The sequence below is a fragment of the Gavialis gangeticus genome, unplaced genomic scaffold, assembly GCF_001723915.1.
Source record: "Gavialis gangeticus isolate Ggan-Ray unplaced genomic scaffold, GavGan_comp1, whole genome shotgun sequence".
In the NCBI taxonomy this organism is placed as follows: Eukaryota; Metazoa; Chordata; order Crocodylia; family Gavialidae; genus Gavialis; species Gavialis gangeticus.
The window spans coordinates 35,767,680-35,783,722 of NW_017729000.1; the positions used below are offsets into that span (position 1 = coordinate 35,767,680).

Here is a 16,043-nt window from a genome sequence, read left to right on the forward strand (position 1 = left end):
GACTGGGCACACATTTGTGGAACACAAACTGGGACACATGGATCAGAGATAAACACACCCTGAAATGGTGTAACTTTTAGACACCTAAAGCGTGCTTAAAACTAGTTTACACATTTTAATATGTGGACAATTCAGGGGTTAAGAGCTCCTTGAGTTGCCTAAAATGAATGTGTAACAATGCCCTCTCTATCATAAGAAATTCGACATCCAGAAAATGTGCAGACCTTGACACATGAAGTACAGAGTAAAGACGACACAGGGTGTGTTACAGTCTTCCATAACCCAACAATTTATTTAAAATTGAATCACAATGAGAGTCTGTTAATAAAATACATTATTTCACACCAGTTTGCATTGCCATTGTATTTTTTAGAGTTAGCATCTCTCTTTACTTTATATTAAAAACTTTATAGAGTTATAAAAGAACTACTGTACTGTATCAACAGTAGCTGAAATCTACTGTAACATTAGGCAGGTAAGAGGAAACTTCTAGTTAGCTAACACTTGAGTTAACCTTGCATTTTTGGCACCTCTGAATCTTTCTTCCTTGAACAAGAAAATTGGTTCCATATCAAGCCAGTAAAATCACTGACATGAACAATGGCAGTGATTGTCACCATTAAGTGGCAAATGCTGCCTAAAATCATATAAAATGCACTTTTTGATAAAAAATAGAAATTCTGATTTTTTTCATCGGAGTGCTTAGCATTTGAACACAATGACAGCACACCTCCCACCCCTTATTGTGTTATGGCTAATGTCATTTTGCTGTGAGATTTCAATTAGTATTTCAGTCTTAGATATTTTAAACAGGAAGTTGATTACTTTTGTGCTGGCCATGAGGGTCACCCCCCATCCCCTCAGGTGTCTGTTCAAAAGGAAGCTTTAACTGTTCTTTGAATGAAATGATTGAACACATTTTGAGGCACAATATCCCTTCATGATTTAGCAGTTTACTGGCTGTCAATCATACAAAGGAAATTTTAAAACATTAAGAGCATTGAAACTCAGTGATCCACTGATAAAGCCTGGAGTCCACTTTCCTGGGATAAAGGTGACTTTTGCATTAGAAATAAAAGGGATTCACAAGGCATGTAGCATTGTGAATTATTGTGCCAGGCCTGTGTTTACGCAACAGTGCAGTTGCTTTTGTAAATATTTAGAATTTATAAACTGTTTTTTCCCCCTTTCTTCACATTATAAACTCCAGCTGCTTCTATCTTTATATATTATACTCAGCATTAAAAAGAAACCCATGCTATTTTTAACTGCTTTTTTTGGCTTGTAAGCTATATTATTCCAGTGAGTTTTTGGCACAATATCTAGGGAGTGTTCTATGTAACTGAGTGCAGACTCCATGTACCAGTCTTTATTATTGTATTGCTTACTTGCTTTCTGACTGAACTACCCCTGGAGTCACAAAGAAATTGGAATATTCTACTGTGGGGTGAAACATATTTTAATTAGAACTAAAAGCATCTTATGGCTTTGGTTCCAAAGGGACAAGGATTTTTCCGACAGCATTGGCCAGTACGTTTTCTTTTATGGAGAAGAAAATGCAAGTTTGTATGAGCCACAGCATGATTTAGTTCCATGCTCTTTTTCAAAGTATCATTCAAAGCAAACAAAAATAGGAATGATATATCTAATTCATTTTCAATAATAGATTTACTTTCTCTCTGTCATTAATGGCCTGATCGAAAGCCTTTTGATTGATATCAGTGGGCTTTGATTCACGCCCAAGCTGCTGGGAGCAGGCTCTGTCTTAGCATTTTCTCAGAAAAGGACTATTTGAAGAAAGGGCCCGTTTATCTGATATACTAGCAGGGGGGAAGGGAGCAATAATTGAGAGGAATATTTGAAATTCATGAGAATCAAAAATTTCAAGGAGTTCCTAGTACTTTTCTTTGCCTATAATCCCCGTTTCTAAAAGATAACCCTGCCAAAACCTCCAACTCCTTTAAGACTAAAATTTGCCTCATTCATATTGAGAATTTATCTTCTGCAATCATTTTTACTTCGCACTCGGCATTCATGCTGTACACACTGTTGAAGTCAACGGGAGTCCTAGGGAAGGAACAGGTAAAGAATAAACAGCGCAGGTGAAAAATCTTTCAGTGTAGATCAGTATGCTGGAAAGTGAAAACAAGCGTATGCAGGTATAAAAAGTTTTGTAAGAAAAGAAGAAAGCTTGGTTAAAATGGACCAAGTAGGAGCTCAGGAACTCCAAATAGCTATAGTGCAATTCATACTGATTTGATAAGCAGCAGTTAGAAATACTTATGTGGCAAAGGCAATGATCACAGCTGAAAAAAGTGAAAGTAAGAATAAAAGCAATATACTGTCAATATATTTTTGCCCTTGAAGAATGGATCTACATATTGCCTTTGAGCGTGGAACAGCCCGGGTATGGCAAACTGTACAGCAGTGTATTCCCCTTTATTTCATATAAAAAGGGCTCAAAGCTGGGATTAATAAGGCACAAACCTGGGAAAAATAGAGTAGTTAACAAGAAATGAGTGTATTATTTATTAGATGTAACTTAGCAATTACTTCTCCTTTGTCCCCAAAATGCTCCAAAGCAAAATATATTTCCCACATTCTTTCCCCCATCCATTTCTTTTGGATAAAGCTGCCTTTGCTATAGAGATACAGTTGCTCAAGAACAGAATATATTGTGAACACAGCTAAATACAACATACAAAACAGAAATGCATTAAAATGTTACAATATTTAAGTAACGGAGTTAGACTTAGGCTATTGCAATGCCTAGGTGCTTTCTGAGAACTGCTTTAGGAATATCAAGCTGAGTTACTGTACAGGAGTAAAACACAACCAGCATTGTTAGGCAGGGTTAGCAATTGAGAAGGAGACATATTCAGGATATGTGGATAGGAGAGATAGCTATCAGCTGTAGGAGTCATCTTTCCTGATGTACCCACCCAGAACCTTGGAGAAGATTTTTCAGTCTGTATCAGTACTTCTGTGGCCAGTCCTTGAAATACTTTCACATTTAGCCATTGTGCATACTTAAACCTCATCCCACTTATCCTGTTAGGCTATGTTTTCTTTATATATTTTAAATTTTTTTTTACAACTGTTAAAAAAGATTCATGGTAAAAATAACTCACTATATGATACATATACCCAAAACGGTGTGATACTTTATATAATAAAAGATGAAAATAGTCACTTTCCATAATAAAAATAAGTTCTATTTTTTGTTTATTTTACAATATACTTAATATTCTTTTCTTCTTCTTCACTCTGCAAGTAAATAGGTCCCATTTTGATATCACTTCTGAGTCGATTAAAGTGGCAAGAGACCAAAAAATGGCTTATAAGCATTTTGAACAACCACATTCCACATGTCTCTCCAATTCTTCCATGAAGGAGGATCCATCTGCACACTGAAAGATGTATTTTCGCCTTTTGCTCCGGAGGGGAACGCAACACTGGCCATTACTACAGGTGCCATGACATTCCATGCGGGGCACTTTAGAGGTAGTAACGCATGATGTGTAGCCTTGCTCCTTATGGATTACCTCTCTAATGATCTCACCTTGGCATAGATTCTCTATTTGAAGACAATGGAGACAAAAGATGGGGAAGATGATAATTCATATTCTAAAAAACAGCCTTGTACATATAATACTTAATTAAGGTAAACAACACAACCATAATGTACAGGACTGCAGTTCTCCACCACCTTGCATCTGCTTGCAGAACATGGCGTGTGTGATGTATGATGCAAGGTGCAAGCCAGTAAAGAATTAAGCCCAGTGACTTCCTTCAACATATCTAGCAATGCTTCAACAATGCTACTCTACATGGACATTAACAATCTGGGCTTTGTCCAAGGACACTTGAAAAATTAAATGTGTCTGGTTTACCATTTGCCATTTTATTTCACCGCGCATTGGCTGAACATCCACAGAAATGCTGGATTCAGGAGGCAGGAGGGATAGCGCATAATCATGTTACAATTTATGGCTCTACTGACATATCAGTCACACCATAAATGTAATGTTTGCCAGGGCCCCAAGTCACATACGTGTCACAGAGGCCATCTGCTTATAATTGTCTATATACAATTGGGAAAGTCTATGGGCGTGTGCAGATGAAACGGGGGCCCTAAATTGAAGTGGTGGGTTTTAAAAAACACCAGTTCAATTTAGGGCTGATTAAACACCTGTGTCGTGCACGCACCCTACTGACTTACCTGCCTCTCTGGTGGGGAGGGGAGGGTGAGCTGCTGGTGGGTGAAGTGGTGCCTGGGCTGTGGGGGGGGTGATGGTGCTTCCCTCCGCAGCACCGGCGCTCCCTCCTAGGTTGCACCCGCCTGCAGGCACCCAGCACGGGCGGTCCCAGGGGGCACCGCAGCTGCGGAGGGAAGCACTGGGTCCCTGTGCAGCTCAGGCAGGCAGGCAGGCAGGCAGGCAGGCTCCAGGGGGTGGAAAAATAGATCAGGCTCGCTGCTTTTCTTGGGCGGAGCCTGCTTTTCCTGGCTGTTGCCAGGCTGCCTGCAGGCCTTCGCTCTGGGGCTGTAAAGGCAGCAAACAAAAACTCCTCTGAGGAATTTTAGTTTGCTGTGCCTCAAGTCATTTAAGGCGCATTACACTGCTGAATTTCCTATAGTGGCTGAAATTAATGTGCAATATGCCTCCGAGGTGTGCAAACACCAACACCAGTAAAGTGGTGCAAAAGCATTTAGCCCGCTTTAAAGTGTCGTGCACACATGCCTCTTATTTCGTCTACATACAGCCTATGACACTTTCCAATGAAATTTGCTATCTTTATAAAATATTATAGGCAATAATGGAGAGCAACTCTAGTTACTTGCCAGAGATGAGCAATTCATCCCTGGAATCATGCTTTCACATCTGAACATCTCTGGCCAAAAGGGAGCTGTCAGTATTCAGGGCAGAAAAGCAACATTATCACAGGGGTGGGTAATCTCTGAAAATGATGAAAGGGATGGTGACACAGCAAAAGTGTCTGTTCCTTTAGGTGCTTTCTCTGCAAACATCCCAACCAGATTCTGCAGAACTGCAAGATTCAGGAGGCAGGGGGTATAGCATGTAACCATAGAGCTATGTTCTTCCATTCATTTGGACCATTTCTGGCCAGCTCTCTCTCTCAACACTTTGTGTTGCTATGCTGCACTGATTTAGCCTCATGGGATTTCCACCTGCCTTTGTCTCACTGACAAGAGTTCAATGCAATATGGGTAAAAACAAACACAAAAGAAACATACAGCAAAGCAACATCTCAGGCACTGTGGCCAGGCATACCTCTGTCACAGTGCTCTCCACTATAGTTAGGATCACACTCGCAGTAAGGTTCCCCACGTTCTGAAAATTTACACTGCCCGTGGTTGCATTTCAGAATTCTGCAGGGGTTTGAGGAGTTGTTCTTCTTGTCGCAGTACATGCCAGAGTAACCCTCTGTACACTTACATGTGTAAGCAAAGTTGGTGGCTGTGCATTTGCCATGAAGACACCTGAGAAAAGAGAAAAGTTTACAGTTGGCTTGCACTTGTTGCTTTTGAACCTCAAAATCTTCAAGAATATTTGTTTTGGAGGCCTGAGCTCCTAGTTATGTTCTGGCCGGTATTCAAAAGAATTGTAGTTCTGTGACAGGCATACTTGCAGAAATTGCAAATTTTTAGAGACCACTGGATAAGATTTACTGAAAGCAAATATGAAATTAGTGATCAGGTACATTCTCGGGGGAATCTTAGCAAATGATACACTTTCCCCATTCAGGGATGAAACAATGCAATATATGCAAACAAAGCAGCTCATTGTTTCAGTCCTTGAAACAAATGGCCTGTGAACAATCTATGTGCCAAGGTTTATTCAGGGAAATTATTTTACAAATAGTTTCATATAAAGAATATATGTAAGAAAAATCAATGCCCTGGTGGAAAATCTGTAAACAGGAAAAGAGGTTAAATACCTCAGAAAAAACTGTGCATGCAGTTCTAGCTGAATGATTTCATGACTCAGGAGATCTGTAGTGGGTTTTTGGTGTTTCTGGAGAGGGCAAAAGAGATGATGTTCCTTGGGAGCTGGTTTGGGGAAGTAGAATAGATTCCCATTCAGAGAACAGACCTGGATCAGACTTTGGAATTGGGCAGGGAAAATGAGAGGGGGCATCTATGCCAGAGGAGGAAGAGTCACCCAAGCCTACAAATATTTTATATAGAAACCCCCTTGCCCACTATTTTATATAAGCCTTTGCCTGATCATTTTCATAGTCTTGGTATTTTAAATTATTCATATTTACACCTAGCCAGTTGGATATATGTACAAAGCAGGAAATGCTTAAAATAAAACCTCTTACGAGGTTGGAAAATAGAAGAAAGTAGTAATTAGTGGGGTCACAATCCCCTTAGAAAAAAAGAGGTGTTTTCAATATTACTAAACTAACTCTTACTCCTGGATTAATAACCCTTGGTATTAATCCCTGTAACTGCCCTTGGGTCCATACTCCTATTCCTCCACTTAGATTGGAAGTGTGGGAGTCAAATCCCTAACACTCTGTGGGGGACATGCAGGGTTTTTCTGTCTGGGGAAAGTTAAGATAACTTAAATGAAGGTGTGAAGTATATTAAGCCCAAGTGTGTATGCTCTTGCTCAGAAATGGAGTGAACTCATTTTGCTGGGGCTTAACCCTCTGTGGATTATAGGTGAAACTAACTTTAACTACTTAAAGTACCTTTCCTAATGCTCTCAGAGGGAATTGTAGGAGCTCAGCACCTCTGAAAATATTTGGCTTTGGCCGATAGGATGAAAAGTGAAATATCCACTCACTGCAGAAAGCCCTCCTACCAGCACCACGGTGAACTTACTTGTTGTTAAGGCAGGGGTCTCCAATTTCTTGGTCACAGAGTGGACCTGTCCAGCCTGGGTGGCATTCACAGATAACACTTGTCTTCTCTAGAGACCGGCAGATGCCATGCTTGCAGATGTTACAGGATTTGCAGCCAGGAAGGACTCCTAATGACTGCTGTGGTAGATCCTTAAAATCCTGCAGCTCATTATTAATTCGGACATCGTGGATACATCCATGAAAGCCATTTGGCATCCTATCAGGTCCATGGTGCAATGAAGACAGCCCTGTAGATGTTGGGATCCCTTCAAATAAAAAAAATGTTAAGGAATATTTACAATAAGAAACCATATCTAGAACTTCTACAGCACCATCCATTTGAGGATCCCAAAGCACTTTAGTAACTATTAAGAATGTCTTAGCTTGCCAGTGAAGAGCCATAACCTCTGAGATACAAGACAGTCAACACTACTTCACTATACACAGGCATTAATTAGCATGGGAAACAGTAACATGGTATTGAACATGGTATTGAATTAACAGTATCTAATAAAATCCAGATGGGCTTGGAGAATCTAGAACCCTAATACTTGAACAAGTACCTCAAGTGCTTTGATAAGCATAACCCAGGTAAAGCTATTTTGCATCTGATTTAAAACATGATCCTTTTTGATTCTTCATGGAAATAGTGTTATATTGTCACTTTTTAATGAAAAAAATTGTTTTAGTTCTTGCATGTGGTTTGACTTATAGTATCTTGCAAGACATATGATTCTACTTTTAAAAATAATATATTAAGGATGCAAAGGGGAGGACTCAACATTAAGACTTAACTCTGCTCCATTCTGCCTTTGCATTACAGAACTCTAATAACAGGATTATGTCACACTATCATTTCTATTAGACATGCTTTTCCATGCACATACATGTTTGCTTGTCCCTAGAGCTGCATGGATTGGAAATGTGAGATGTTCTTGCACCCTGCTACCAGATAATCTCATTTGCCCAATGCACTTTAATAATCCCTGACATTCTCAATACAAATCAATAAAAAGGTTCAGTTCTGATCAAGGCAAGTTTATCTAGTTTACCCATGTTTATGGGTAATCATTCAGAAGTTGTTTAGAAAAGGAGCATTAAAAAGGATTATGCACAAATGGCTTAAGTTCAGGAGCCACTCAAGTTAATAGAAGTTTTTACCACTGGCTTCAGTCAGCTTTGGGTCAGGCTCAAAGGCCTTATGGATCCATTAGGAACCTGCAGATATTTGTGTTTGGTTCACATTAGAGCCAACTGAAAAACAAGATTTCTATATCACAAAAAAAGTTGAGATTTCAACATGTGTTCCTTGGTCAATTGACTATTGACTTTTCTGGGCTATCTCCCTCTACTTCCGTCACACTGAACCAGAGATACTAAGCCTAAAGAGCCTGCTCAGCAACAGTTTAATCAAGCCTAGCATGTCTCTATAAACACTTTTGCTTTTGATGAACTGGCATTTTAGAATAAGTAAACAATTGGTCTAGAAGTTCCCGTATTAAACTAGCTAATTTCTTTTGCACCTCTGGGGAGACAAAAACACTTCAGAAGAGTGGAAGGTCTCTATCCATCCAAGTTTTCCTGCTATGCAGAACATCATAGGATCTTAGTGCTTGCTCTGCAAGACTCTACCTGTTGGTAATTTAAGGAAACAGTCACTAACAATGTGATGGGACATACTACTGGAATCATTTCCTTTTAATTTCTTATAGTCTTTATTCCAGGCATATCATTTTTTATATAATGAATGGAGATTTTTTACTGCCAGGAGAGGTCAACTCTATCAGAGGCAGACATCCCTAGAAAGTTAACTGCTCAGTTATTGACCAAACATACCTCCAATGTAGAGAGGGGTGTTGAGGTTGACTGAGGGTTGTTTCAGCAGTTTGCCAAGACTTCTGGGGGTTCCTTTATCCACAACCAAGTTCAGAGTCTGGTTCAGCATTACCAGCTCCACGCTGTGAAACTGCCCATCATTTACTGTTTCCACACTAAAGGGAAAAAGGAAAAGAACCAGAAAAGGCAACTTGCTATGATCTGCTTGCTTCTGTTCTAACCCTTAGAAAGAAAACCTCATACTACTTTCCACTTTGTGATTGGTTGCATTTTGTGCCAGATGTCCTGGATATAAGAATCTCAAAGGAACAAATTAAAGACTATGTCATCTCTCATACAATCAGTACATACAGATTTAACTGTTAGGATACTGACTAACTTAGATTTGGGAATGCTGGGACAACTCATGACACTGATTGGCAAGTGAATATACCTGCTTAAACATATGGCCAAAATGCTTTGCCAATAGCCAAGTAACCCTTCCAACTCCCCTGTGAAGTACAGAAATTAACTATTAAGTCCCTGTATTCCCCGAAAGAGACAAGTGACTTAGACAGACAGGCAAGCTAGAATACCAAATGCCAGAGGTGGGAAAGACTTAGGGGGTGCGTCTACACATGCACATTTACTGTGCAGTAACAGAAATTCCTGCACAGTACGGGCACATGTCTGCATGTGCATGCCTGTAATGTGCATGATGCAGGTACTAATTTAAGCCCAATTAGTTACTGCGCAGTAACACGGTGTGTGTAGACTGACTTGGGACTAACTTTAGTCCCATGTCATTCCACACACAGCGTTATTATGCTTTAATGCCTGTACATGTAGATGCTGACTTATTCCCACTTACTGTGCAGTAATTTACTGAGCAGTAAATTTAATCTGGCATAAATGCACGTGTAAACATGCCCACTATTTCTTCTGCTCAAATAACTAAAATGTCATTTATTCATTTACATAAAGAAACATCCTAATGCAAATGCAAGTCAAAGAGGGAAAGATGCTCTTCTGTTCAAAGTACTTCAGGGATTGAGGTGGGGGAAGGGAAGGTGTCAAGTGAGAAGATACTCAATTTTTGTAGAGTTGAGGACTAGTGGCCACCTAAATTAACATGACACCAAAATTCAACATGTATATACAAGTATGCAGCTGACAGAGGTGTAGTGAACCCCTGTATTGCCTTGGGCAGACTGCTGACCACTGGAGAGCTGGGATGTGTATTGGGGGTGTCTTGGCAATAGCTGCTGCTGAGGAGCAAGTTGCAGCAGGGGTATTAGAGTACCTTTCTCTCCCCCCAAGTCCCCTGAGAGTCTTTGCTATGGCAGGTACAGCCCAGCCATAGAAGCTAGGCACCCCTGTGCTTAGTGGTGTTGTTGCAGCAGCCTCCTGGGGGAGCTCCCTAAGGAGGATGCTCTTGGTGCCTTGTTTACACTACTGGGCACAGGGCTGCCTGGCTTCTATGACTGGACTGTGCCTGCTTTAGCAAAGGGACCCTCTACATGTGCAGGTAAAGGCGTGATTGGGACTGGAGGCAGCCCGGTCCTGGGCTCCCTCTGCATCAGCAGGAAGCAAGTTCTTCACAGCTAGGAGCCCCCATGCATCCCCATGGCTGGGAGACTGCCGCTGCTATGATCTCCCAGCTGCAAGGTGTTCCATGCATCCCTGGGGTTGGGAGATCACAGCAGTGTCCTATTACCAAGAGCCCCACAGCTCTGAATACTGGATCCTGGCAGCACCCAGCAGCTGTGGACTCCAGGTCCTGGCAGCTGTGGGGAGGGAGGGGGGGCAGCGATGCATAGTTCTCAGTTGCAGGGAAGAAGGGGAGGTGGCACTGCATAGTCCTCAGCTGCCAAGGGCTGGTCTGAGACTCCCCTCAGCTACAGGACTCCAAGCCACAGCTGTGCATGGTGCATCCCTGTGGCAGAGAGCAGTCAGCTAATTGGGTTCCCAGCCGCAAGGGCAGACCCTGCTACATATGCAAATTAAAGCTGGGAGCAACCAGCTATAAAGTTATTACACATTTTCCAGCAATAACTTTACAGTTTTTTATGGCACAACAGTTAATTAGCATGTGTAGGTGGTCTAAATTAATTGTGCCATTATGTTGGCAATTGTGTGATGTACGTAACGTGTGGAGGGAGCCACAGACTCCCAGAGGGGCAAAGAGTTTCTGATGATCTCTAAGTTGGCACTGAGGGTAAGTGCCCCACTAACTCCTCTAGTTACACTAATGGGTTCACATGTAATTAGTACTTTGATTTTCATGTAAGCTAGGCATGGGATCATTTAAGTATTTACACAGGCAGATCACCACATAAAGTCAGAGCAATCGTACTTAAATTAAGAGCACAGGTATACACTAAAACTTTGCCCATTCATTAAATGTAGTGAAACCCACTTTATTTTCAGAGCAATTTCAGCTCTAAGGCCTTTAGGCTGCACCTTTAAAATCCCTCAAAACGATTTAGTAGCTTCATTCTACTCCGAAGAACAGGCTGAGAGGAATGAGATAGGGGCAACAAGGCCCAGGAATTAACTGGTCTATAAAAAAAATCAGAGGATTTTCCAAATCTGCTGATTGTTATGGAAGTGAAGGTATTTTTCTGGTGCTTTAAATTTAATGAAACATTATAGTCTCTACACACATGTAAGCATTAATACATAAGGAGAAAATGACAGCAGTGGCTACAGCAGGTGTTAAAATGTGCTATGTAAACTTCCCATACAGTCAGCCTTCATAGAATCAAAGAAGTAGGGTCTGAAGGGACCTTGCAGATCTTCAAGTCTGACCCCCTGCCTGGGCAGGAGAAAAATAACAAGATATATAGGGCATAGGTACCTGGAGGGGGGAACACAATGACCCCCTGCACTCCAATAAGAATTCCTTCCCTGTCACTTCACTCACCCCTACTTGACCCTGCCAGGACTTGAACTCAGATCTGCCACATTGCAGGTAAAAACTCTACCACATAGCCACCACTGCTGTTTAACCAATACATCTTATCCTTGACCTGCAAAAACCCTCTTCCAGTCCCACACCTCTCTTTAGCACGCACACTAGTTTTGTGGTGTCTCTGCTGTTATTTTATGGACAAAAATACAAGACATGGAAGTGAAGCATTCTGAAACACTGCTTAGTTTAGAAAATGGATTTTGGGGCTGTTCACAAAAAATATGCACCAGGGAGTAAAAAAGTGAAAATGTAGTTAATTAATTTTTTATTCCAATTCAAATGGACCATATACCCAGCATCATAACTGACTAATTTAAAGGTAATTGAGCCACTGATGTAAAGAGGAATTCTGGCACTAGCTTGAGTGGGAACAGTACCAGATCTGCATGGAACAAGATACCTGAAGGAAGAAATGACCAAAATGTACTTATGAAATAATTTCAATGATATAACATTATTACAACAGGCCTTGTATTACAGATAACATGCCAGCCATGTCAGGCAGAAGTCAGCATTACATAGACTGCTGAGAAAGACCAGGGTAATGTGAGGAGGGATCCGAGTTTTCTGTTTCCCAGGGAAAAACAGAGTAAACCGTGGATTTTACCTTTTACTGAAGGCAAACAGATTTCTCATTTTACTGGAGTAACCTGCAAATTTTGCAGTTTTGCCAAGAGCCCCCTGTAGGCTGACAGAGGCTGGAGGGAGTGGGAGGAGGGCGGTCAGGCATATGGTGCCATGTGCATGTACGTGCACATGGCCCCAGGAAGCCTGGAGAGCAGCTCCCACAGGTAAGTAGGCAGGAGGGATTGAGGCCCCCATAGGGAGGGACTTGGGCAGGGCTGGGGTTGCTGCCCAGATGGGCAGTGCCTGGGGTTTGAGGCCCATGGCTATGATGCACAGTTGCAGGGCCCTGGTGGGGAGGAGGACGGGACTGCGAGCGACTCATCCGGGGACCGGAGTCAGCTCCCTGCTGCTGCATTCACCCCCAGGGGGCAGGGGAACGTATGACCCCCTGATCTGTGTGCAGCATGCAGGGCTGCGAGCTGCCCGCTTCAGCTCGGGCTCCCACCTTGCTGCCCTGCCCCGGGGCCTCTGCATCCCAGTATGTGTGACTTGGTGCTGCAGGGTACAGTGGAGTTGCATAAGAACCTACCTGATGCTGCAAGCCCCGTGCTGGCCTGGCCCCTGCATGCAACCCTGTACCACCTCCCCTGCTGCAGCTGTACAGCCAGGGGACACACCACCAGGGCAGTGTGGAGCTCACAGTGGCAGGCAGCTCCTTGCGCAGCTCCGCTGTGCTTTGCAGCACTCGGCTGCACATGCTTGGCTGCAAAGGCCCTGGGGGAAGGCAGCAGGGTGGGAGCCTGAGCCTGAAGTGGGCAGCACACTGCCCCATGCCCCAAGCACAGATCTGGGGGGCACAGGTCCCCCTGCCCCCTGGGAGTGTTCACCATGTCAGGAGGCCAGCCCTGCTCCCAAGTCCGCAGCAGGCAGGCAGCCGGCAATGGGGGGGAGAGGTGGGTTCCACTCAGCTACAAGAGCTGCCACCTTCTGCCAGGGGCAGGGGCCTAGAGACCCGGGTCCCTGGCCTCATAGCCTTGGCAGCTGGTGGCCCCCTCTGGCAGGGCTGGGGGAGCAAGGGGCACTGGCAGGGCTGTGGAGTCTGTGGGAGGGGAGCAAGGTGCAGGAGCAGGGCCAGGAGGCTGTGGGGGGTAGTGAGGGGCACCAGCAGAGCTGTGGGGTCTGTGGGAGGAGCGTAAGGGGCACGAGCAGGGCCACGGGGGCAGGGCCTTTCATTTTAACCTTGGATTTTAAGGGTTTTACCAGAGAATTTGCAGTTTTTTATCAGGGAAAACCAGAATCCTTGGTGATGAGTGAGGTTTGCCGCTCATTCAGGAGATAGCGCTCTGAAAAAGGACTGAGCTGATGTCCTGTATCATTCTGCGGGAAGCAGCTAAGGGTCTTTTAGTTGAAAATGGCCATAAGCTGATGTGTCTATTAAAGATCAAGGCCTATTTTATGAACTAGGAGGTTTTTAGATATCATGGTGATGACCAGTATAAAAATACATGGATAGACATACAGTCAATGCACACTGAAATGATGTGAAAGCACAAAACAATTCCCATGGAAATGATGCTTACTGCTATACTTTCTGGCAGTTGCATGTCCAGTGAGTTGTGTGTTGTGGGTGGTGAACACTCCTAGACTGGTTAGAGGATTCTCAATGGGGAGGTGTTGGAAATTTGTCCTTGATGCTGCCATAGCTTTCTCTGAGGCCCACAAGTGTTTTTTAGGGAAAAGAAACCTCATAGCACATAGAGGAATAATTTTGTTTCTATCTAACTCTCAAAGTTTAGATAGAATATATTAGATTTGTTTCCAAATCTATCTGATCTTATTTTACCCGGTGAATTTCTCTTTGCAGTTTCACCTGACTATAAGGATATCTACTTAGTGCTCTAAACTACTGTTTACATGTCTTTGTTTGCTGTTAAGTATCTGCCACATTACACCTAGGAGATAGGCAGGGGATATACAGATATCACTGTTGGAAAATGGCTCTGACAGGACTGTTGTGAAGCTTCATTCATATGTATAAAGTACATAGATTCTCAGCTGAGAGGTACTAGATAAATGAAAAGGCATATTTGTAATTGTTAAGCTATGCAGATATGCTAATGAGAAAAGAATAGCAAGGCAATGCTGGCTGTGACATATGCATATTGAGGGGCTAGGATGAATGGCTGTTTAACAAGGAACCCCCCTTATAGTGGGATCAATGGCTGAAGCTGAAACACAAAACTACATTCTTATCTGAAGAAGGCTGAGCTATGGCTATTTGTCAGAGAACAACATTATCACATTTGGCAATGCTAGTTCCTATTTGGGCCAGGATTTCACAGGCATTAATCATTAACTCCTCCACAGCATATGGTTTTCCCAGATTAGGGTTTAAGTACCTTGATTAATAGGCAAATGGAGGCCCATGTATCTTGTTGATGCAGCCAAGAATCAACCACTAATTCTCAATGTTTTCAGCTTATCTGTGGTTAACATGTTAACTGAAGGTGGCAAACTGGAGGTAGGAAGACATTCTTGGATCCCTAACCTAGTCCCTTTTCTTTTTGCACCCCAAAAAACCAAAACTTTTAATGCTTTGAGAAATGGAAAATAATGTATTGCCATAGTCAAATATTTCAGTTTTACAAAGCTGACTGATTCCAACCAGGTCAACTATGCATCATTTTGGAAGAGAAAAGCTGATGGAAGGACTGAGTACTACATCCCAGGGGGAAGTGGAATTTCAGAAAACCATAGGAGAATGGATATTGTTTTCCAGCAGTTGCTGCTGATGCTTTGACAAGAGACTTTAAGCAGTCTTTGTATTCTGAGAGACACATGGAGACAACATGGACGGGGAGGGAAGTGCTATGTGAATTCTTCCTTAAAGCCTGGTACACTGTTAGGCCTTTAGGAGACTCAGCAATCGTCTGAGACAGTGGAGACAGTGGCTTGGCGAGAGATGAAGGGAAGAAAGCCACAAACGCTGAACAGTACATCACAACTGGGCTCAAACTTGCTGTGCTCTGCTCTTTTCAAGGGGCCTCTTCCTGACCTGCCTTGCTACAAGATTTCTATTAAAATGTTAATTGAATTCTTATTGGTGATCAGCTGGTTTTACAGCTCATCCTCTTGAAGCACCCATAGCTTGCAAATACCTGCCTCAGAATCAGGGATTTATTGCATTTCATCAGTATTTTCACTCTACAGTACACTGCTACTGTGTGCAGTGCCAGAGGGCACAAGCATGTAAGCTTTTAAATCTGCCACATTGACATGGGCAATGATGCGGTGAACATGAGTTGTAGTCTTAAGACAGGAACAGTAAGGTGTAAACATTTTATGGATCTGCAAGGCCCTAAGGCAAGAACTCAAAAATGCAGCTGCAATGATATATATATACTTTAAGCTTTTACCATTAGGTGGAGCTGCAACATCATGGAAACACTGTTCAAATTTTGTAATACCAGTGGTACTTTTGTATCATTTTCATTCCTTACCCCGTACTAGAATTTTAAGAGCTTGGTACACAAATGAATCTTGCACTCTTATTCACACAGGATACAGTGATACAAAAATAAACTTTATAGGAGAGGGCTGCAGGTTTGTCTTGGCTTGTTTTACATAACATATTTGCTAAAATAGGTTTTTGTAGTCACACACCTGATGCCCATCTGAGATAACACAATTCGTCCCTTCTGAAATAGACTATTATGTCAAGTGATTAAGCCAGAATAATTTATTTGAACATACCTGGTACTGGGTGTTGTGGGGGAAGAGGCAGGATAAAACATAATCTGGATCAGAATCA

The 16,043-nt window shown here is 42.5% G+C and overlaps 1 protein-coding gene and 1 long non-coding RNA gene across 5 annotated transcripts in view; one reads left to right on the forward strand and one right to left on the reverse strand.

The window, feature by feature from the left end:
- Positions 1-254: 254 nt before the first annotated feature.
- Positions 255-2,723, forward strand: LOC109290128. Its single transcript, XR_002095533.1, has 2 exons — positions 255-1,681; positions 1,723-2,723. It is a non-coding gene; the product is annotated as an uncharacterized LOC109290128 (long non-coding RNA).
- Positions 2,724-3,084: 361 nt separating this feature from the next.
- SLIT3 (slit guidance ligand 3) overlaps positions 3,085-16,043 on the reverse strand; it is a 1,179,950-nt gene continuing 1,166,991 nt past the window's right edge. For all 4 annotated transcript variants that reach the window (XM_019506517.1, XM_019506518.1, XM_019506516.1 and 1 more), the window contains 4 exons: positions 8,713-8,867; positions 6,857-7,142; positions 5,295-5,503; positions 3,085-3,577 (listed from right to left, as the gene is read on the reverse strand). In XM_019506517.1, coding sequence (XP_019362062.1) covers positions 3,339-3,577; positions 5,295-5,503; positions 6,857-7,142; positions 8,713-8,867 — 889 coding nt within the window. In that variant the 3' untranslated portion in view covers positions 3,085-3,338. The remainder of the gene's footprint in view (positions 3,578-5,294; positions 5,504-6,856; positions 7,143-8,712; positions 8,868-16,043) is intronic.